At 32.8% G+C, this 23,759-nt stretch overlaps 1 protein-coding gene across 2 annotated transcripts in view; it reads left to right on the top strand.

Moving 5' to 3' along the window:
- Mhcl (Myosin heavy chain-like) overlaps nt 1-23,759 on the top strand; it is a 253,705-nt gene that overhangs the window by 90,159 nt on the left and 139,787 nt on the right. Inside the window, exon 2 of one of the 2 annotated variants that reach the window (XM_068767409.1) lies at nt 8,475-9,556. The exons of the other annotated variant lie outside the window; for it this stretch is intronic. Coding sequence (XP_068623510.1) covers nt 8,600-9,556 — 957 coding nt within the window. The 5' untranslated portion in view covers nt 8,475-8,599. The remainder of the gene's footprint in view (nt 1-8,474; nt 9,557-23,759) is intronic. 2 annotated transcript variants of the gene reach the window in all.

The following is a 23,759-nucleotide window of genomic DNA, read 5'->3' as shown; positions in this document are numbered from 1 at the left end:
CGTCGATTGATATCTTGTCATATTTGAACGTTTGTTATTTTGTGTTGGAATACAAAGTGAAGGGCTTATGGAAGGTAATTTTTTATTTTACCCTTTTAAATAAATATATTTAAACAAAACACATACAATAATGGGATTATACCAAATTGTCCAACGAAAAAATTAGTGTAATAATAATTCGGTTAAGTTCAAACTTGCACTATTCTCTATCAATTCATAAACACTTAGTGAAATACAAAATGAAAAAGTTTGATGTGTTAAATAATATCCTAGCAGCAGGAGCAACAATACAAAATCCCTGAAGATATCGCAAAGACGTATAAACCGGAATTATTGCACTTCACAACATTGAAACGTGTAGTACTAACAGAACTTAACTGTTCCTTGGAAAACAAATATACCCAAAGCCTTACAACTAAGGTGAACAAGAACTACGACTTAGTCAACAAGCTAAGAATAAATTCTTATAGATTTATATGCAGTGGAAGTAGGAACTAGTTGGAGCGAGTCTCTGTTATGCATTACACCTTAACAGCGAAAACTCCGTACCCGGCACCTTTCTTTATAACGCGATGGACCCGCCAACCGTACAGAATCCATAGTATGCTTCGAAGTTACGTTGTTATAATATCGATTTTGAATATCGCGGTGCTTTTATCTTACTTTTATAACTTTATTTAAGTAATTGGTCTTTCGGAAATTTTGTAAAATTTAGTGACGTCAGAGTATGTATTCCCACCGATAACATGGCATCTCAATACGAGCAGTGGTATCCCAGCGGCAGAGGACTAAGACTTGCGATCGTTAATCGCGGATTCGATTCTCGGGATAAAATTTTATATAATTCACACTTTGTGCATCAATTATGTAGGATTGCCAATGCTCACAAATAAATTTCCAGAGGATGGGCAGCAGCATCATCTGCGTACCATAATATCACACTGCGACCCGTCTGCCAAGCGTGGCGAATATGTAATATCCCCCATAGATATCTCTGGAGAAGACCCATGCCTGGCGGTGGATGTCTATTGGCTGAAAGGACGACGAACGTCGAAGACTTGGCATCTGCCACTCACCTCATTTACATATCTTTTTGTGGTGATAACAATCAGTTTTTTTTAACGTTGTAATGTAACATGTTACGCGTTACACGTTTTTGGTAATTATTTTCGGTAAATTAATTTTTAAGTATCCGGGTATTAAACAAGTTTTTTGAACCTATTTTCTAAAAACATTTTTCTTGTATTCTTTCTCGTTTAAATGATTTATGTGACCGCGAATATTCTTACTCTATTACAGAATATTGCGCGAATACGCAGTTTTTATTTCTTCATAAGTTGCTGGTATTATAATTTAGAAAAATAATTTAAGTTAATTAAATTTAGAATGTCTATTATATGGGAATGTCCTTATCGTAACGAATAATAGTAATAAAAAAAACAAAGTCCAAAAAAATGTGTGGATAATAACAGAAGGATAGTATATTTGAAAAAATAAGTAAAAAGCCTTGCATATAAAGGGGAAATTAAAATGAATAAAGAGCATTGTGGCCACGACCTAAATTTTTAATTAGTTGTATTAATTGATAAATAAGTAGCAAACATCAGGAATATAATATTTGTTATAAGTACTACTTATATTTAAAAAATATTTTTATTGGCTTATTGTAAATGCTTGTAAGTAAATAATTTTACAAATGTGAGGACAATAATATTTAATTTTTAAAATATATGTATATGTTAAGAAAAAATATTACATTTGTAAAAAACGGATCTATAAAACGTGACGTGTATATCGCCTTAACCGGCAGATTATATACACCGAAGTTGCTAACGACATGTCTGTCCGTGGGCACGTACTAAATCATACATTCCTAGAGCGCGATCGAACATCAGGCGCCGACACAAGACTGACGGTTGAATATATTAATTAAACACCACATTTTTTACGACGCCTCTATTCAAGGCTCGTGTCAAGCATCAAGCCTCAGCTGTAATCAATTATTTGTTGCTATACTTTGTTTCAGCTTATTTGCGTCTGAGAACATGTGTTTTGATTAATTGCAACATATTTTCTGATGTGTATCCCGACTTGGTCGATAAAGAAAAGGTTCCATTATCCATATTTAAAAACAAGTAAACAAGATTTTTTGTGTATCAGTTTAAAGACAAGACGTAAGAATTTAACATATGAGTTGAAGAGAGGGAACGGCAGGATATATTTAAAATCCTGGAGAACGTCCTTATTTTGGGTGCCACATATAGACACAATGGACAGCCTAATGCAGTGTTTCTCAAACTTTTCTGTTTCCGTACGCCTTAAAAGAAATTTACACTTCCGAATTCTCCAACTCAATGCTCATGGTCCAGTATTGGAGTTATTTATTAGTTACAAGGTTAATTTTAAACTATTATACATTTTGTGACTATATCCAGACCGGCAAGCGTAGTATAGAACATCTACCTACAAGGTGGACAGACGTCCTCGTTAAGGTTGTAGGAAGTGGCTGAACCAAGTGAAATCAGTGCTTTTGGAAATCTATGAAAGTGGCCCACGATCGGGGTTTGGCCGGTGTGAAGGTTGAGGACAAGTGTATTTCCTTTGTAAGTTAGTTTGTGTCCCAATAGTGGGGGGATTATTTCAAATCTAGCGAAAAGTAACTTTCAGGTGACTAATCTACTTCTCTAAACTTTATGGTATATATTAATATAGTGTTAGGAATAAATGTCTACTTCAACTAAATGATTCAATCTGCATAGTAATTCATTCTACCGGTTTAGAACAACACTCCATTCTGATAACGGTCGTCTATTTGTCACTTTGTTTTGTATCTAAAATCATTTAGAAAAATTATATTTATGAGACAATAGAGAATTTTAATTTTATCTCTATTTAAATTCACGGCGACGATGATGTAATCATAATCGAGCAGCAAACTCCTGTGCCATACAACTGCACTATTAATCAAACGCGTCTGAGATAATTGTGATAACATTGTTGGGTAATTGTGCAGAAATATCGCCATGAGCTCGTCTGTGCTCTTGTGTACTTTAATAAACTTAATTCGAATTATAATTTTAAACTTAAAGCAAATCTAGAAAAAAATTGTTTATGTTTCTAGATTTGCCTTGTTTTATTGTTTTTATATTATATGGAGAGAAGACCATTAAGCGACCAGGACATCGCTGTGAATATCATTGCATCGACTAATAGACGTGCAAGCAGTGCAGAATTTCAAGGGAATCTTGTATAGTTTAACAATTTGATTGCTAAGAAATTCTTGAAAGAACAAACGAAAACTGTGGGACATGTTTTGACTTGATGTCAAATAAAATGCTCTCATTTAGACAAATATCAAACGATTTCAATAATTCTTATACTAAAATTTTTCCTTACGATGGTTTCAAGCAATAAATATATTTTATAAGCATGGCATCGGGAGAGTCGCACATCTAGCGCGAGCAACAAAGCACACCGAAGCTCGCAGCGTTCTTGGGCCGCGTAGCAGCCAAACGGCTAATTATCAAGAAAAAATATTTCTTTTTCATGATGTTTCAAATTGACGATCGCTAACGAATGGTGATATTTTACTGTAATGTGAGGCTGGCTATTGCTTTCATTAGACCGGCGCTCCCACCCGGTACTTAATTTGAAAGGTTAAAAAAATTAAAAAGGTTCTCGGTATTAATTATAACATTTGATGTATGTGATGTTAGTACCACATAAAAAGACAGTTATTATTGCAGTGGAGTTGTGTGTGTGTGTGTAGAGGTTTTTACATGGACCAACTACACGCATTTACTTTAAAGAAATCTTTGCAGCATTCGATGAGTCATAAAAAGAAAGAAAATATCCACGGTTGCTCTACGAATAATTTTTAATGTATTACGTGAAGCAGAGACTAGGAAACAGTTGAGTAGTCTGTCTAATAGCGGTTGTAATCTTCGCATTGTCCACGCTTTTCTCGAAAAATAATCGGTGAAAGTAAAAGTGACACGTGTGGGACGTGAACGTTGTAACTTGCGCGTATTTTTTATGAAGTGATGTTTGCTTAATTTATTTGTCGTTTTGAAAATAGTTTCACACGTTAATGTGAATATTAAGTTTAAGTTTTCTCTTTTATTATGATTTGATACAGACCAATTTATGTTTTGAATTAATTTAGATTAACTTAGTATTTTATTAGGGCCCTAATTTGATAATAATTTATTCCAAATTATTATCATAAATGTTAAATTGAAAATAAGATATTTATGTCATATTAATTATAATTTTTCTAGTTTCATTTTGAACAGTCCACTGAATATTTTGATAGCTTATGGTACCTAGTTCAGGCGCATAGAAAAGTCTCCATTCTCTCCTTCCGCGCTCACCGTAAAAGCCGCATGCTAAACAAAGAATCATTTCTTAACCCCCTTATTATAGGACAAAAAGATTAAACTCTCTCTCTCTCTGATAGATTTGCTGTTCTTAGCGGGGACAACAGCCATGGTAATAACGAAGCAAGACGTAAGAGGTATTTGCTGTTGGAATTCGATTGGGGTGGCTAAAGTACAGAAAAAGGATGCCTAAAGATTATTACGTATATGATATGGCGATAAAGCGACTAGCTCTTGTTTTATTTTTTAATGAATAAATTTTATGAACGACGTGTATTATATGCCCAATAATATTCGATAAAGACAATACCCACGTACCAAGTTGTAACTCCGTAGTTATAATAATGCTGCGTTATCGTTAAATTTGTTCATTGATTATACGCCTGTCAGATTATGTTGATACAACGGTTCTAGATTCATGACGTTGTTGTCTCTTGGGATCCAGTTGCGAGTCACGCATACTTAGTCCAACGGTTTCATAACTTATTGCGGGACTGCAATATCCTATTAAAAGTTATGATCTTTGCTGAAAATTTTGAGTTAACATGAGAAATATTTAAGTTTGTAATTTAGATTGTGTTTATTTTTTAGTTTAATTGCGTTTATTTCTAAGAAATTGTCTACATTTTAAAGAGTTGTAATGAAGTCTTCAACAACCTACAGAAAATTAACTTTGAAAGTCATTTATTGAAAATCTAATTTGATAGAATAGTAATTCCTGTGTTCATAATCTATTTTAACTCTTAAAGTCACAAATATATAATGTAATCATCTTACAGACATATGTTATTTACGCTCCGAAACTAGTTTAGTGTTAATGGTCTCATAAAAAAGGTTAACCTTTCTCAACGTCTAACTGTTAATTTTACCTTTGTACTGAGCCGTCCAAGTAAAGCGGTGCCGGTGTTCTTATGCAATAACAATTTCGATATTATCAAATAGGTGGGATCTGTGTCGCTAGACAAATTTGCATGAGGCATTGGTCAATGTTGCAGTGACCAAAAGGATTGACATTATACGGATATTCCTTTGCGTGCGATACTACTTGTCACGTTGTTAGATACATAATATTAACAAAGGGATTGAAAATATTTATAGAAACTAAAAAATGAGAGAAAAAAGTAACCGAAATTTCCCAGCGAATTGGCACATTGTAATAACAGTGGTCAGACCACATAGAGCGCACAATATAATAATAGTTTTTAAACGGTCCTATAGAAAATCAATGTATTTTAAAAAGAGTCCTAAAAATTTAATACGGTGTGGTCATTTGGCGACACGAGCATCTGTATTTAGGCTGTGTTTACACGGCCGATACCCACCGCGCCTGCTAAGTGCGTTCGGCTGTAGTAGAGTCGCGAAGTCAATAGTAGAATTAGTTATTGTCAACTAATAGACAAGTTTGTTCACCTAATATTTTTATCGGTTTTATGCTTATGGTATTTTTGTATTTTATAACTAGTTATCCGCTTTTTCCCCTGATATTCATCTGTAAGTCCATCAAGGGATTAGGAATTAGTTTCAAACCATATTACCTAACAAACATTACCATCGTGACTATAAAATATTTTTTAGTCTCTGTTTAACTACATTTTCTCATACTGATTTCGTTCTGGATTATAGTACTCATAATATATTAATAAACATTTGTTTCATAAGACCGATAAAGTATTTTTAAACCTGCGAATGAACATTTATAAATGATTGATTATTAGCATAGTGAACTAGAGAACACTTTAGGCTTGTACAAAATTGATGAAGTACTCGATGTTTCCGTTTCAGTACGTTGCATTAAACGTAACCTTAAGGTAAACTAAAGTTTACTTAGCATTTGTTAATTTTTACTTTTGTGTATCGGTTTTGAAGATGCGATAGCTGTTAAAATTACTGAACCAAGAGATGTATATTATTTCGGAATGGCCTACGCAATATGTCTGCACTGCTTGGATTATATTGCGGTGTAAGCTTCCGTAAATATTGCAATAAGTACTTAGGCAAAACTTATTTCTTCAAATATTACGAACATCATATCTTCTTTTTTGAAGCCTTTTGAAATTTTAAACTTTTTTATTTTTTCTGTTTCATTTCATATAACTGCTTTGGTTTCACAGATAATTTAAAACATCAAGAGATTGTCTCCTATGATTTGACTCGGCGTGATATCTCTAGAACAATTAGGCCTAGAGAATTGAAATATTGTGGGAAAGTTGAGAAGGCGATCGTAAAGTTTGCAAAGCGAGCAGGAGACAGCTAGTTAATATTAAATTAGCAGTAGTAAAACCTATTACCTATATAAATTAAAAATAGATTTAGATTATTTCCAAAAACGCTTGCACGGGTCTTTCTCACGATCTGGTGCGCGCGAAGATAACTATCGTACAAATATTGACTCGCAGATAACTCAGTTTACAGATAACAAGGGAGAGGCTTTCCGTGTTAAATAGATTAGGTATATCTGCAACTCCAGCAATGTCATAACAGTTGGTTTACTTTTTTAATATTGGTATTAATTTAAAACGTTCAGATTTGATTGGTTTATCGTTGATAAAATATTTATTACGGTGAATGTTTAGCTCATTTGTCAACAAAAAAATTAAAGCTCTTGCGTCTATTTTCGATCACCCTATATATATTATAGTTTACGCTAAGTACAGTCGTTATCTCGTTATAGTAAAGAGAAATTCAGTCTTAATTTTCATATTAGAAACGCGCTGACTCTCTCAGTTCCATAAGTGACAATCTAGAGACATCGGTAGTGTGTGACTATATTTATCTACAAACATCTTATAGCTTCAGTTCTATTCGTATTGGAATAAGTTTTTCATCAAAGACCGTAATATAGAAATTACCACTTTATTTTTATGTGACCAGTGTAGCAGTTACCGATGAGGGATATTTTTATATTAGAAAGCGACGATGATGGAATTTACCTAACGATAAAATCAGTCTGTCAAGGTTAACCTTCTCATTTACCTCATATTTATCAATTATATATAGCCTTAATAATTCCTTATATTCTAATATTAGTAATGTGTTTTAGAATATATATCCTACATCTATCTATCATCCTATATCATGTATCAGATATTGTTATATATATCGATAGTTTTGCCTAAAAATGGAGAGTAATATTATTATTATTAAATAAATAAAAAGAATTTAACCATACGCAATGTAATAAGCAACATACTAATGTGAAAAAACCTTGGGCATCTTCAAGAAATATTTTCCCTTATAGGATTCCTATTTATTACTCTACTAAATATTTATTTGTTCTTATTACTGTGATCACAAAAATGTAAACAATGTTTACAATTCCCCAAAAATTACAAATATCCAGATTTTGTTAATTTTAGCCAAAACATTTTATACTGTTTTATTTCTAAGAGACCAGAAATGAGAAATATTTATTTAAGAATTGGTTAAACCGGCTTAAATATTATTAAACAGCTTACTTACTAAATTCCACTCATTGTAGGAGCCATAAAATATTTGACTTATAATAGGAAAATAGCAGTTGTAAAAGTGCGAAATAGCAAGTGACATAATTTGTGACCATAATTTTACCAAAACAGTGCATTAAGTATTACTATATTCGATAGCGATGATTTATGTTCTGAGACACCAATGAAATACTACCGGCCGTTTCCTATAAAGTAGGCATTAGTTCTTTTTGCATGGCTCCGAGACTTCTTATAAATCCATACCTGCGTCGACGTTTTTACCCACGTCCATTTACTTTTTGGTTTTAATCTTATTACTAAAAAGTTCACAAATAAGAGCAAAAACATTTTTTTGCGTATCTGTATCTTCATTTAACCAAATCGACTTATATTCCAATTTATTGTTAACTTTTGACCGTTAAATATGTAATGGTAATAGAAAACTAGTTGGTGTTGATTACAGTGAAATTAGAGAAGTAGGTAATCTTGTCAGATTTATGACTTTCTTACAACCTAACGCAAATGTCAGGACCTAATTTCTTGTCAGACTAGATTTTCTTAATTCAGACAAATCTTATGATTTATTCGCTATTTACGGATAAAATTTTGCAATTGATGATATCTTTGTCTTTTATGTGCATCGCTACCACAGCACCAATAACTAGGAATATTGTGCATTCGTGATCCAAGTAGATAACACCTAAAATATGACCACAGAAAATGTTATATTTTACAAATAAATGTCCGGTTGATATTATTACCTGCAGTGGATGAAGAATGTTTCATATTCAAGGCACATTTGAACAATCCCTTCGCTGTGGCGACGATGTTTCGCCCAGTGGAAACAAAACATTGGCCACCTTAGCCAAAATACACAAGCATTGCACGGGAAAATCGCATGCCCATGGATGTCTCGACAACAAACATACTCCTCTCACTAAATCCGACTCTAATACGAGTATACAATCCAGAAAATCATTTCGAGGCGAATGCTTTATAGAAATAAAAGAAGCAAAATCGGATAATGGATTCGCTAAAGGAAATGGAACTTTCACTAAAACCTTCAGTAACAGTACTAGCTCCTATGAAGGACACAGCGACACTGATTCGGAGAGTACGTTTAAAACTCGTCCAGACAGTAAAAGTGCTGCTCCCGGTGAAAGGTTATTTTCACAAAATACTAAAGCTTCTTTAATGAAAACGGCTCGAATGAGATACGCTGACGATAGTGCGATTGCATCATTACATGATGAAGTCGATGGCGAGAAATGGAAGCAGACCTTTAGTAGAACTTCATCTAGATCCAGCTACAGAGAAAGAAAATCTGGTGTTATAACTATAGAAGAAGTAAAATCAGATGAGTTGAATGATGACGAAGTAATTGATGATGATAAGAAAAAAGTTCTTGCACTTAATAAAGCTTCATTACAAAGAAAAGGATCTTTCGGGAATGCTTCCGCTAATGGAAATAAACAAAGCAACGGCACTAAACCACCGTGGAGAGGAGGAGTGAGTAAGAATGGGAAAACTCCGGAACCATTTGTGCGTTCGCCATCGCTGCGAGGCAGTATAAAGAAAAAGAAAACCGACGGCGTACCATGGCGAAGATTATACGAATTTTCGATATGGAGAAAGTGTGGCGTAAGCTTTTCTTCCGTCGGGGCGGAAACGGAGCGTGCATTGCTTCGTCCATGGAGCGAGATGTCTTCACAAGAATTCCCTCCGCCTATTACGGTAAGTCTAACACCAAACTGTAGCCGCGGGTAGTATATTCCTTGATTTAAACCTTATTTGTCAGATACTGATTGCTGCCACGCCTTAGTGTCGGCGTACAGAGCACGATTCTGAATATTGTTTTACCCGTACCTCGCAGGCGGTCACGCTAAAATACACTCGATTGTGCACCACGTACCTTTACCGATACGTGACTTTACCAATTTTATCGTATATGTAGTAAACAGTTCAAAAGCAGACAAAAGTTCTTTTACAGTCATAAGTTCTGGTTATCTTATCTGGAATTGCTATGGTTTATCTTTGTTCACATCTATTTGCTATGGATATTTGACAAGTATTCCTTTAGTGTTCGCTAATTTAAAAGGTAAACCTATTCTTTTAACCGTATTCAGGATTTTCCTTTTTAAATTCATACAGGTAAATTGAGAATGTAATAAAGATTCATATTTTTGTTACGTATGAAGAACTATTTTAAAAAAAAAACCTTATTAATCAGAAGTTCGCAATGATGTAATTTTTTGTAAAAAAATATTTGTAGTTTTTAATTACAAATATTTTATTTATTAATTATATTACGTATGAATAAAGGAAAAAAATAATCGATCGCAATAAATGTTTTTAAATTAAAATTCATCATTAAATGTGAACAAGTATTATTTTCCAATTTTAAAAATTTGTGTAGTCATCACGGCGAGTATAAACGACCTTTTCCCGGATTCGACCGTGGACGTGATTTTAATACGTCCAAAAATTTTTTTGCCATTAGCATTTGAGGCGTCGACGCGATCACCTTTGAGGCGTTGTGACAAGGACTGTTTGTATATCGCGAATACAAATTGCTTCTTTGACAAAGGCCTTTGAAAAATATTTCTGCAACATTGAGAACTTGCTAGTTCTTTCAATACTAAAAACTCTTTCTGCTGTCACTTTAATTTTATATTTGTTGAGAGAAAATTTAATTACATTTGTCTTATATATCCTGTTAAAAAAATATCTCGCAACTACGAGATTCATTACGGTTGATAGGTAAGTTTTAAAACGAGCATCCTTCCCTCTATTCATTGAGACGTTTTCCTTTTATTAGATAAAAACTGACATAATGTACTCGTACTATAACAGCTTATCCAAATCGTTTAACATTGTTCTTTGGTAAACTAATCGTGTTTTATTTTGTTTTTGAGATCAGAATTGGTGGTATTTTTATAGTATTGTAAGTGATAGTTGAAGTAAATAGATTCCATTTACCTATCCTTATTAAATAATGTTCATGTGTATTTCATGATTTTTTTCTGTGTTCTAGTTCATCTAAATTCAGATGCTCTTAATATCCCAAGCCATTGTCTTTATTAACTAGCCAAAAAAGTATTTATAGCTCTTTATTTTTTAATAGTCCATATTTATTAGCGGAGTTCGAATAAATCTATTATTATTATTATTAACAATCATTGCTTATTTATATTCCTCAATAAGATAATCATGTCTTGTTCTAAATTCACTAGTATAAAGAAAGTGCTTTTGGAATATTTGCATTAACTAAGTAGCTCTACTGTCTATTTGAGAACAATGGGGTGTTGCAACTTGTGCTCTATTCGGCATAATTTGCCGACACCCACACGCGGGTGATATCTCTGATTCTTTATTGTTTATAATTAATTATGAATATGTTCAGGAGTAACAAGTATGATAATTATTATTAAACGACGATTTGCACTACAAAAACCATATAGGTATCTAGACAAATTTAATACGGTTATTTGAATCGAGCTGTGACTAAAATGGATAAAAAGTATAATATAAAGAAAAGAAAGTCTTCAAGAAGTGTCAGGCTTGTGTAATTCTCAAAAATATTATATAATTCACCATTTAGAATATACCTTTTAGCATATACATTAAAGTTTTAGTTAGCGTAAAATATTAATCAAATTTAATGTTTTAATGAATTATTGCCAAGGCGTTAACGTTTATTGAGAGATGCACCTACGGCAATTAGAAGGGCGGCGACATAAAGTAACGCAGCACAAGGACGGCTAAACCCGAGGCAATTATTTATCACCTACACAGAAAATACCGATTGTGAAATATTACGCGTAGAGGTTTGATGATACAAGTGCACGCAATTTATGTACGGCGGACCCATTTTGTGAATATTTACAAATTACGTGAACTGTCTTTGGAACCAATATCTATTATTCAACTACTATACTATATGTACAGAAAATTACCGGTCCCTCATATATGTATATTTCTATTGGCTGCATCTTTTCCTTCACGATTGGTCTTAATTAGTGACAGTCCTTCTGGTGGCTCTTTTGTTGGTTTCGCAAAAAGACATATTAAGAAGATCAAGAATTTGGTATCTCCACTGCTTGACTACTGTTTTGTTCTTTTAGATATTGAGGGATTTTCGTGATGAAGTAAAAACAAATATGAGATTTACATAAAATCCAGCTTGTGTAGTAAGGAAGTGGCTTTTCTTTAACATTTTACATCTTGTCATGTTTAGTAGCGAAGTAAATGTATATTAACTTAGTTGAAGCTATAGGAACGTATTACGGCAATAAAGTAAGATTAAAGTGCTCGCCTTTTGATCTTTGCCTACACGTAAAATGGTTGTTTGTTAAATGTCATGTGCTTCCACATTAAAAAAAAATACACAGATAAATGCCCGAGACGCACACGAATGCAGGTTCATATTTTCCTTGTTACTCATTATTTTTTTTATTTTGTTCCAGGTAATGACAAAGTCCAGTCATCTGTCATTTGATAAGTACACTGTAATATGTAAGTATGTTAGTAACACGTATTATTCAGTGCTCGTTTGTGTTTCCTTTAATATTATTGCGTAGTGTTTTTGTATACTGTCATAAAATTTTTAAGTGCTTAAATCAGACGAATACGTCTTGTATACTTGTATTAGAAATCAAGTTAAAATAATCTGTAATACAGCACTTACCTCGGGATGTTTGAAAATTTTATTTGTGAATTTTAACGAGTTGTTATACAACTATTTTCATCCGAAGATATAATTAATTATTTAATTCGGCAAGTTGATTATATTAATGTTTTATAAACGCAATCAGTTTTAACTAATGTACATACATAGCAAACTGTCAATCAAAATAGATTTTTGCCGTTAGTCTTACTCGTCTGTCTGTCTTACGTGCTCAATCAAAAGCCGGTTACTATAATAATATAATTAAAGCAAATTTTTGAACTTTTTATTGCTATTAGAATTAGAAAAATTAATTTCAACCTTTAGAACGATCTAAGTACAGATTATATGGTTATTTTGCTTTCAAAGACGTAACGCACAGTACAAGGTTTTTCGGTGTTCATACATTTTTTTATATTTCGGTTTAAATTTACGAAAGCCAGGACATTTAAGTTTCTCACTAACGTAAATCTACATTTCTCGTTTACTGCCTGTACGTGCTTAACGGTAAAGGAAAATGTACGGAAATCTTCAGGCTCATTGAATACAATGCTCGAAAACCCGTCTGGCCGTAGTGAGGCTTTGTGAAGGACTACCTTTTAGCGTGCTTTGTAATGAGAGGAAAACGACGACGTTTTGTATTTCTAAGAAGAGATTTGTTACTAAGTTATATACGGATTATACATTGATTTAAATGTGGTAAATAATACTGTTGCTATGATTACACTGGCACTATTCAATTTGTCGCAGACTTCTGGTTCCAATATTACTTGCAGTAATTGCATGACCTCATTTTCGCTAACCTTTTTAACATCAACTCAATGATGCTTCAATTAATTAAAATGTTGCCAAGGATTAGATTCGCACATTATTTTTACTGGCAACCAAGTTAAATCAGCTTGACTGGACTGATTTAACCCGAGACACAAGGAACACATATAAATCGGAGGTTATAAAGTATACTTGAAAAAAACAGAGCCGAAATTTCATAAAGCCTAACTTGACAAATATTTAAAGAATAATAATAAAGTTGTCGAAAACATCTGCCGAAATACCGGGTTCTTGAAAAGGGCGTAATTTTAGCTATATTCTATTGAAGCCTACTAAAAGTGCGGCGTAAGTATTATTTGGCCATATTATATTCATAACTAGCCTCCCTAAACCCTCTTTGTGGGTGGAATTTCGTAAAATCAGTTCTAAGCTGACCTATTCTCGTCGAAGGACATATTTTTCCAAGTCTCGTATGTCCTGTGAATCCAGAGACATAGTGGTGAGTTAGTACCTAGATATAAATTTTACTTATACTGGGTAATTAGTTATAAGTGCAAAATCTTTAAAGGGATGAATGTACAATTCGTTCGCAAAAAACAATCTGTAAAGATTTCACACCGATGAGCAATCCCTTTGTAAAGTAATATAGATAGATTGATTCTTCGTAAATGTTAGTGATTATGAACTTAAGTAAACGCCTGTGTCAGTCAAAGCCGGGATAGAGGAATAGGAGTCGGATGTTAATATGTAGACGGTGTTTCACATTCCTTTTCAATTGTCTTTTTTTTTCAAGTTGTTTCGTCGTCTCTGAAACTTATCTCTAGTTTTAGTAATAACATTGTAAATATAATGATGTTAGTAACTTTAAAATCCTAAATATTTTGTTAAGCTAAAATTGCATGTCTTAAAGAAACGGGGCATTTTAATAATTCGTATTTTTGTTCGTAAATTTCATGATGTGTCTGATAATAACATATACTCTGTAAGATTCTTGGTTTATTATTTATGTCTAGAAAATGTATTATTTTAATTTTTTTTATGTACTCAATTTAGAAACTGTTCCTTTATAGCTCGTAAGATACGGTTGTTTTATGATGCGATAAGCGCAGATGAGGCGACGTATCCCCGCTTGTATCTCGTGCGTTGAACTATGCAGAATACTCGGAAAGATTTGCGACGGAGATGCCAGCGTTCGATACCGTCCGGATTCATTTATATTCCCATTTCATTGCGATTGCCAACAAGCGTGTGTGTTAACATACAATGCACCGAGCGCCCGTGTACTAAGGGCTACCGCGTGGTAAAGCCGCTGATATCTTAAGATTTCTCGCTAATTCCGTAGTTCGATTTATGTCAATGATTTCAATAAAAGATATTCCAATAAATATACACAGTAGCACTTTTTAAATATTTATTCTTTATCTGTGAGATTATCTTTACATAATTTCTATTTCCTTATTTGTGGTCATACTTGTAAGGCTTGGATTTTCTATAAAAATAAATAACCATTTTGATATTACAAAGAGTATAGTTTTTAATTAATGCTGCAACATCTGCAAATGGATACTCCAAGTTGCAGATTGCCTTATAGTTCGACCGGAACCATTGTACTGCGTATGAGGTATGCACGTTACTGCAATTGTGGTCAAAATATCAATCGTGTATCAGTCTGATGGGCCTGCTTTTGAGATTAAATAATACGTGAACTGCTTACTCGTTTCCACGCTTTTCTTATAAAACAATAGTAATGTAAAGAAATAAATCTTGTCAAAGAGAATTTATATTAACATAAGACGTAAAAATATTTTAGGATGAAAACACATTTGTTATTTAATTTATTTCTTTATACACGTGCGGACCATCATTACCATTAAGGACTCGTCACGTTCCACCGATTTCCGGAGTCCGCAGGGACTTCCGACCGTTAACCGATCGTATATAAAAGGGCTTGGTTATGTGCCCAGATTTTAAAGAGCAATCGTAAGGCCTTATTTTCTTTCGTTACTTAGTTGGATGAAAGTTTTTGTGATGAAATAATATTAAAACTGCGAAGAAAATAGTACAAACTGCACTATTTTGTTTTTCACAAACTACAGAGCTTTCAAGTTTTCGTTATCAAACGAAATCTACAAAGGTGTGTTGGGGTATCTTAATATAATATATCCAAATACCATAAAAAATATCGTTCTCGTAAGCAATACACTAAAATTGTCATTACAATTTTACTAAAATTCATACGTACGTAAAAGGAAATTTGTTCTTGTTATTAATCGTTTTTTGCCATTAAGTCAAATCAATAAATATAGTGAATATTTTGAAACACTTTTTAATTTTTGTTTTATGCCGGACTATGAAATGTCAATAAATTTTTACACTACGAAGTTTGTCGAAGCAGCTGGTAGGTAATATAAAACGAACCCCAAAGCTGCGTTTCAACTGAAGATGTGTGAGGAAGCATTTCATTTATTCAACCACGGTCAGCAGCTGTAAATGGAGTGATTCTATCCATTGTTAAAAATATCCATCACTGAGCTTGCTCATATATATCTGGTGGACGAAAGATTGGTTTAACGTGACTTATGTATCATCACTATATAATTTTTCGCTTTCAAGAATAGTTTCTAATTATATAAGTTATGAATAAATGTCCAACCTTACAACAGAAAACTAACGTGATAAGCAAGTAATTTACATTGAGAAACTACTTTGATTTCTGCTTTGCATTCTTATAAACTAATAGCAATTCTTCCTGTTGTCCTAATGCGTATTCAAAATGAATACTTACAGGTTAGAGTATCATCTATTCGTCTGTGAAAGGAAAAATATCTTAACCTTATTTTATTTACGATAATTAACCAGTTCATGTTTTATACTTAATTCATATCATCCACTTTGAAATATAATAAATAACTTATGTAAATTTGTAATTTGCTAAAACTAAAATCAAGTTAAGTTCCCCTGTGATAGGAACTTTCTATTTATAATACGTAGCGACAAAGTACGAAACACGCTCAGATTTGAGAGAACCCGGTTAGGTTTAGTCGGATTTTAGCAATAATTTTCACAAATATCTTATATACAATAATTAGAGCAGTTCATTCCAATCTTTGTAACTTTAAAAATATTTTACACTTCAATCGGAATCCTTTAACACATTTTTTTAATACTATGTTGATTTGTTTTTATGTGCGCCAATTACTTGAAGATTATTTGTGTGGAATTGCTTATCTAATATTTAACATACGGAGTAGACATTTTTTCATAGTATCATAATAATATGTTATTGTCGTATCATAATTTATCTACGCATTCTTAAATAAAAGTTGTTTATTAACTGTAATTTGTACATTGCAACGTACTGAACTATAGGAGATGTCCCTTTTAGGAGTGTTTAACATGCGGTACATTTAATCGTCTTTGTATTCTGTGAATGTAAGACATGCTAACTTCCTCGCTGCGACATAAAAGGTCGTAATTATGTTACCGTAACAAGCATATGAAACAGGAATGCCTTATTCAGTGATTTAATATACATTTTATAGTATGCCGCATTGAGTATATTAAAAATATATTTATGTATTTTTAAAAATTAAATAAAAATTAAATTGAAATAATTTACTCATGCTACGACACTGAAACGTTTTCTCTCACTCTGGGCCGTATTGGAAAGCTCACAGTCGATTTGTTTGGGATTTCTCTATGAGAATAAATTAGCAATGAGAAGATCTATATACGTAGAAAAGAAACTGATGTAACCCAGTGGATTAGCTGGTTGAAGTGGCAGTGGGGTAGGCCACATAGCATGCAGAACTGATGACCATTGGAACCTCATAGAGTGGAGACTTATAAAGTGGATAGAAGACTTTGTTAAGGTCGTCGGAAGGCACACAGGCTTCAACTGGTCCTTTTGCAAATCTAGGACTTACAGTTGAAATGAAGACGATGAACTTGTCTTGCTTTATTAAATTTATATTATTTAATGTGTGTTAAATAAAAAGTTAATGTTCTGTTATCTCCAAATTTGTTATAATAAACATTTTTTTTTTTTGCTTTTGTAACTTTGTTGAACTCCGATATTTTGGATCCTTTATCAAAAGTCTCAGCGTCTGCTGTCTTGTTTTATATAGACTAGGTAATATTCACTAGGTTGGGAGGCATGAACTTTTTCTCTAGCAATCTTTACTTGTATTGGGATCTATTTAGGGAGAGGACCGCTTTTAGTTTTCAATTCTAGTTAGCCGCACTAGTGAGGCGAAGGCGGGGCATTCTAATACTGGTACCGTGTGCATCGTTTGCTGCGAGACTTTATTGAGCGACTAGCGAATGCATTAGCCCATTCATCACACTGCAGGGAAGAAGTCCCTACTAAAACAACGACCGACGTCTTTCGTTAGAATGTTGTATTTAAGATTAAAACGAAAATTAAAACTCGTTTCTGTGAAATATTTGCATTTAATTTCTTATAGTGTCGAATAAGATGTGACGCAAATTCTTATGTATATATAGCAACATTGCACTTATCTCCCTGGTTAGAATTTACGAACTGTAATTGCATAATATGCCACTTTTCCACTTAGGCGGGAACGGGGGCACAATTTGGAACGCTTCGCAGCGATTACCGCAGCTGGCAAATTGTTTTAACGACTGTTTTGTAAGGCTTTAGGATTAAATAAGTTTATGTGTTACACGACAGCTTTGTTTCCTTCCAAACAGAACGTACGCAGTCACGAGTTCAAATAATTTATATGTCACTTGTATACAAATGTGTCACGAAAGACGCGTGCGTGTGCCTTGTGCCACGAAAATTTTGAGAAATGTTCTAATTTTTTTTGTTTTCCCGTGTCAACCATACGCCGTGGCTATTATACGAGAGAGGCTGCCTCATAATTACAAAACCATGACTCTATCATTAGTGGAGGCGCCTTTTGTCTCGTCACGAGGGCGCGTTCCCTCTCATTAACCGTACGCCTGTATTTTACACGTGTCTCGAATACGCACTATGCTTATTTTCATTATATGCATCTAGCGGATAATTTCATTAAAAATTTATTATAAATGAAACAGAAATTCTTTTGAACGCTGAGTTACTATCACAATTTCAACGGTAGCATATTTACTGCTGCACATTGGTCTTTCCATACATTTTAGACCTCCAACAAGGCCACCTTGCTTCCTTAGTATGCGTATAATTGATAATCAAATGAAATAACTATCAACATAGAATAAAGCTGTTCAAAAGATATTTTAAGTTTTTAAGGAATCTTGCATGTGTACCATTGCAATAGTTTAAGTAGCGTTCTTTGGTTGCTCTTAAAATTTTATGAAATTTAATGAACAATCCTCCGAGTCCTAAAATAAATAAGGAAATGATGTAAAACTATTGTATCTAACAGATACATTTTTGTAACTGTAAAGTCGAATATATCTTGATAATGAGATCGAGAATTTCATAAACAAGTTTACATATATTTTTTTTAATTTATTCATAGGAGATACAATATTTTAACTCTTAAAAACAAAGTAAGATCATTTAGCATACATAAATGAATAAGCTGCAAGGCGTGCAAAGCACGCAAATGTTATTAATCATTATATTAAATATTTTAATTGATACAGTACTAATGGCAAAATGTAAATTAAAATTAAATGTTGTAAAAAATGTTTTAATACAGAACTTCTATAATTGATGTTGTCTATGTGCCCGCAATTTTGAAAGTAATAGTGATTTAGTATTTATACACTATCGTTACATATATCTCTTATACATTTATGAATACTAAATATATACTTTAAAATATATGTAGGGCTGGTACAAAAGCGAGTAGTTAAAAGTTCCGCATACTAAAGAAGGTAAAAAAATCTTTATTGACGCATTGTAAATGCCTGTACATAAAAACCATTGCATCATTACGTCTAAGTAATTAACGACTTCATTACTTATTCGTCTCATATCTTCATAAATAAACCGCAAAGTAATCAATGACATCTTCTATTTGAGATGAGTAAAGGCCATTTCTATTTGCTTTTATCGGTTATGTTTTATATATGATTAGCTATTGTTTAAACTACGAGTGTATGACGTATTAGATAGAGGTCTTATCATAGTGCTAAGAAAAGTTACACATAGATATCCACTAGATAAAAACTTAATTAAATGTAGTCGTATTTTTTAAAATTAAATTAAAGTCCACACATTAGATAGACAGGGGACTTTGTTAAGGCCGCCATAAGATATAAATGCAGGCCGCTTTCAATCGATCCTATTGAAAATCTGTAAAGGAGATATTTGTTCATCAATATAGTCCTATGGCTGAAATGATGATAAATCAAATTAAAATCAATACACATATCCGTCGGTCACAGAATTAAACCAGTCAGTAAAATTAGTAATGTTACTTATATATATGTAGCATTACTGTTGATCGAGTCATACATAAGAAAAATTTAAAGGCTTTTAATTAATCAACCATAATAAATTACAAGTTACTATGTTTCAAATACTACTGTTCTTTACTGTGTGTCAAATTTATATGCATACGATAATTGCAAGACCTAAACTCGCGTTCCTTAACCCTTAGACCTTAACTCGTCTTATTAATAATATAGCCGTCAAGGCATGCTATTCTAATTATTTCAGTGTTACATTCGTTATAATCAGTATGGCAATGTATATTTCTTAAAATATTTATATTTGTCGATATGCACAAACCCACCCAATCTCTGTTCCGAGAAATGAATATTGTTTTTGAATTATTGCAACGCTGAGGTTGTTTTAAACAAATAAAAAGTATTTCGATGGCGTGTTAGATCAGTCAGTTCGCAGAAGAGCTGCGTGATAATTATTGATAGGTTTATTTTGTTAGTTTCACAAATCATATAAAAAGGATATACGGTTGGTCATATACATCATTTTAGATGTAGAATGTCCACTGATGGATATAAAAATCCGACATATTTTTATTAGGACTAGTTGAAAGTAGTCCGTATCCAGCGTCTCGTTTCCAGGATGCTCTCTTGATGTTGAATAAAAGGATCGATAAACATAGTTTTATATTATTCTGACATACTTTGCATAATGAGTATTTCGTGCATACTCATTAGTTGCAGCTATTTTTATGAGCTCAAGGAGTGTTTTTTTAATAAAGAAAATTTAACAATTGCGAAGGAGTTGAAGAAAGATGTTTTTTCCAAACGAACTTACGCTTCTGGGGGGTTGATGCCTATTTTACAACGATGATTTCTAAAAAAGTTTTTTTTACTATTGGTAAACCGTAAGTTTTCATTGCATTAGTATTGATTGATTGGCAACTGTGTCCTCTGTGTACCATAATATCAAACTCCGACCGCTATTCCGAGCGTATCTATTATAGTATTTCCCCCATAGATATCTTTGGGTGAGGCATGCAATGGGCGGCTATGGGCTGAAACGACAACGATAGCGAATCCTACTGATATCTATACTATTATAAAATAAAATATATTGGTGATTGGTTATAGCTGGGTATTGGTAAAAGCTTTGAAAGTTACAATGAAAAGCTCTTTTAGAAAAATGCTTTAACGCTTTTAGATTTATTTCCAAGCACTCTTTATACAGTGATCACTGTGGAGTATGTTACCCTTTATCTATTTGAATGCGAGTGGTCAATAACTTCTAGTAGTATAAAGTCTGCAGGAACACACGGTAAACGATTATTAATTTTAATGCGGTAAAATAATTGGACGGTATTTTTTTCTTACGTAATTTATTATTTTTTAAGGTCATTAATTTTTGCATATAACCATATAACATTCAACAGCAAAAGAGCTTTGATAATTTTACACTTTTATACTTACAACAAACGGTCAGTATATAATAGCACAGTTCTAATAATATTTATTGATTGTCATTCTAACAAAAGAACGATAGCCGGTTATATCGGAAATAAATGGAACCAATAAGCTTTGGAGGCGAAGGCAATCGAATCTATTGTCGCGACCTATTTCAGCGTCGTTTACAATTGTTCAGAACTGGTAACACTGTCGTAATTCATGTAAGACAACCGGACCTGCCGGCGCGGTATCAGATACCGGGCTCTGGATACCGGTGTCTCCATCGGCTGACTGTAGCAACTCATTGCTAAACTACACCTATAAACAACGCTGAGAAATGAGCGGTACTTTAGAAAACATTATTGGAACACTTATTTCCATAAGTATAATATAATCGTTAAAACTATTTTAGCTGGTTAAAAAAGTCTTTAAACGAGTAAATATTATAAACAGTGATTGTTTATAATATGTAAAATCTTTAAAAGACCAAGTTAAGTTCATTTGTACAAAAAGCTTTGAAGCTTTTATACCGATTAGCCGTCATCCTTCATAATTAGTCTGACCATAAAAACTGTTATAATTAAAAATAAACTAACGATGACTTTTGAATTTGAAATCTGTCTTCTTTATGCGATTTTCTTATTTTAGAGCCAATATATTGTAAATTATTTTGTGATATTAAAATAGATTGGGGTAATAAAGAGAACCAAATAGTTATGATCTCATTACATAAAGTTGATAAGGTGCCGAGTACAATTATTAAAATCCTCCATGCGTTTACTGTTAGTCCAATGTTTCTGTATCGGCTATTGATAGGTAAAATAAAATCTCGTCTGTTTGTGACAGAAAAGAATCTGGTCATTCATGTAGTGTTCGTGCAAAAAAGGAAGTGTCGATAGCAACTAGAGCCATGTCTTATATTTTTAAATATGACTTAGAACTTGCAGCCTCTAAGAGATGCACTGGTCATTTTTAACCATAATTTGAAAATGTACGAAAATGAGTAAAATTTTGTTTACGGATGAGAAAATTTTTACAATTTAGTAATATTTAAATAATTAAAAAGACCGTATTTATGTTGATAGCTCTTAAAATGCTTCCCAATTAGTACATAGATTATAACATAGGCATTAGAGGACCTTAGTGATCGATTGGCGGGTTGAGTACGAAAGAGTGACTGAGCTATATTATTGTGAAAAAGGTACCAAATCATCGGCACAAGTGTATCAAGACACCATTCTTAAAAAGGTAGTAATGCACCTAAACAATACCTAATAATATGTTCAATTACCAAGAATGGCCATTCAGCGAGACTCGACGCCGGGTCCTAAAGTTCGATCAACCCAATCTTGATTAGAAACGAACGTTCCGGACTTTACCAGAGCTGAAGACTGGCCCCTATCTATTCCTGATCTTAATCCACTGGGATATAATTTATGGTCAGGTGAGAGTGCGTGCTGCTTTTGTTAACTGGCTTCAACGTTTAAAGGAATGTATGGCAGCAAATGGAGACCACTACGAATATATATATATATAACAATTTTGAAAACAGTTTTTTTACTGAATTATCATAACGATATTTATTATTTCCGAAACAATAGATTTTGGGGTAGAATGTACTATATTAATTGACAGCAAATGAGCTAAACTACTCACACTACTAAAAAGGGTCTAACAATGAATTGATGTATCGATCGATTTAATACCTTATAAAATGTCAATAATAAATATAAATTGCAATAAAATTAGAACACAACTGTATAAAGCGTTGTCTGTAAATATCGTTTTCTTTTTAAACTTGTTCCATTTATTCACATCCGCCACAAAATTTTGTTAATTATATCATGTTGTTTTAAAATTTAGAAGTAGAGATACTTTATACCGCCTTTACAAGTCTCCTAAGTGAACTAGAAACTATAGAAACTAAATTTAGAATATTTTGCATATCACTAAAAGCAACGTATTCTTCAGTTTTATTTTGGCAGAAATCTTACGGAAATTAATTAGCCACTAAATGTGATTAATCATGCTAAAGTTATTATGATAGAATTTTACCCGACTCTGCATGCTCTACACAATTTATCGATAATTTGTCATATATTTAATATAACGTGAAATGTGAGGTCACTTTTTCTTCAAAATCTTAACGAGCTGGTATTACGGTGTATCAGATATGTGTAAATCAGAGGTGTCAAATTTAAGCTAACTTGGGCCAAATATCGCAACCAATATATTTATTGGGTCACAAAAATCTCCATCTCGAGCCGCAAGTTTGACTCCCCTGGCGAAAATTAATTCTTAACACAAATACGAAAACTACGTGTTACTACGAGACCTTGTTAACAATTTCCTATCGACACATCCATCGCTCTTCATTACGCTTGCATACGCCTCATTTGGTTTGCACCTCGAGTCGGTATTTCACCAGTTTTCCGATTATTTAAACTAAACTCATGTTATATTATTGTTATGAAACTTACTCCAGAACACGACCTATAAATAATTAAAGTTTTACAGCTTACTTAATTAACAAATCTGTCGTAACTTATGAAGATGTTTTCTTAAATAAACAGTTGAAAATTATGTATATGAATTTTTAGTTGCCATTGTTAACAGTCAATTTATTTTTGATAAGTGAAGTTTATATTATTATATATAATGAATATGTTTCTCTTCTTATCCTTCTTCTTT

This window comes from Battus philenor, unplaced genomic scaffold (genome assembly GCF_028537555.1).
Source record: "Battus philenor isolate CCGP_79_NKW_IND1 unplaced genomic scaffold, ilBatPhil1.0.hap1 SCAF_23, whole genome shotgun sequence".
Lineage (NCBI taxonomy): Eukaryota > Metazoa > Arthropoda > Insecta > Lepidoptera > Papilionidae > Battus > Battus philenor.
This window is presented reverse-complemented; position numbering and strand designations above follow the sequence as displayed.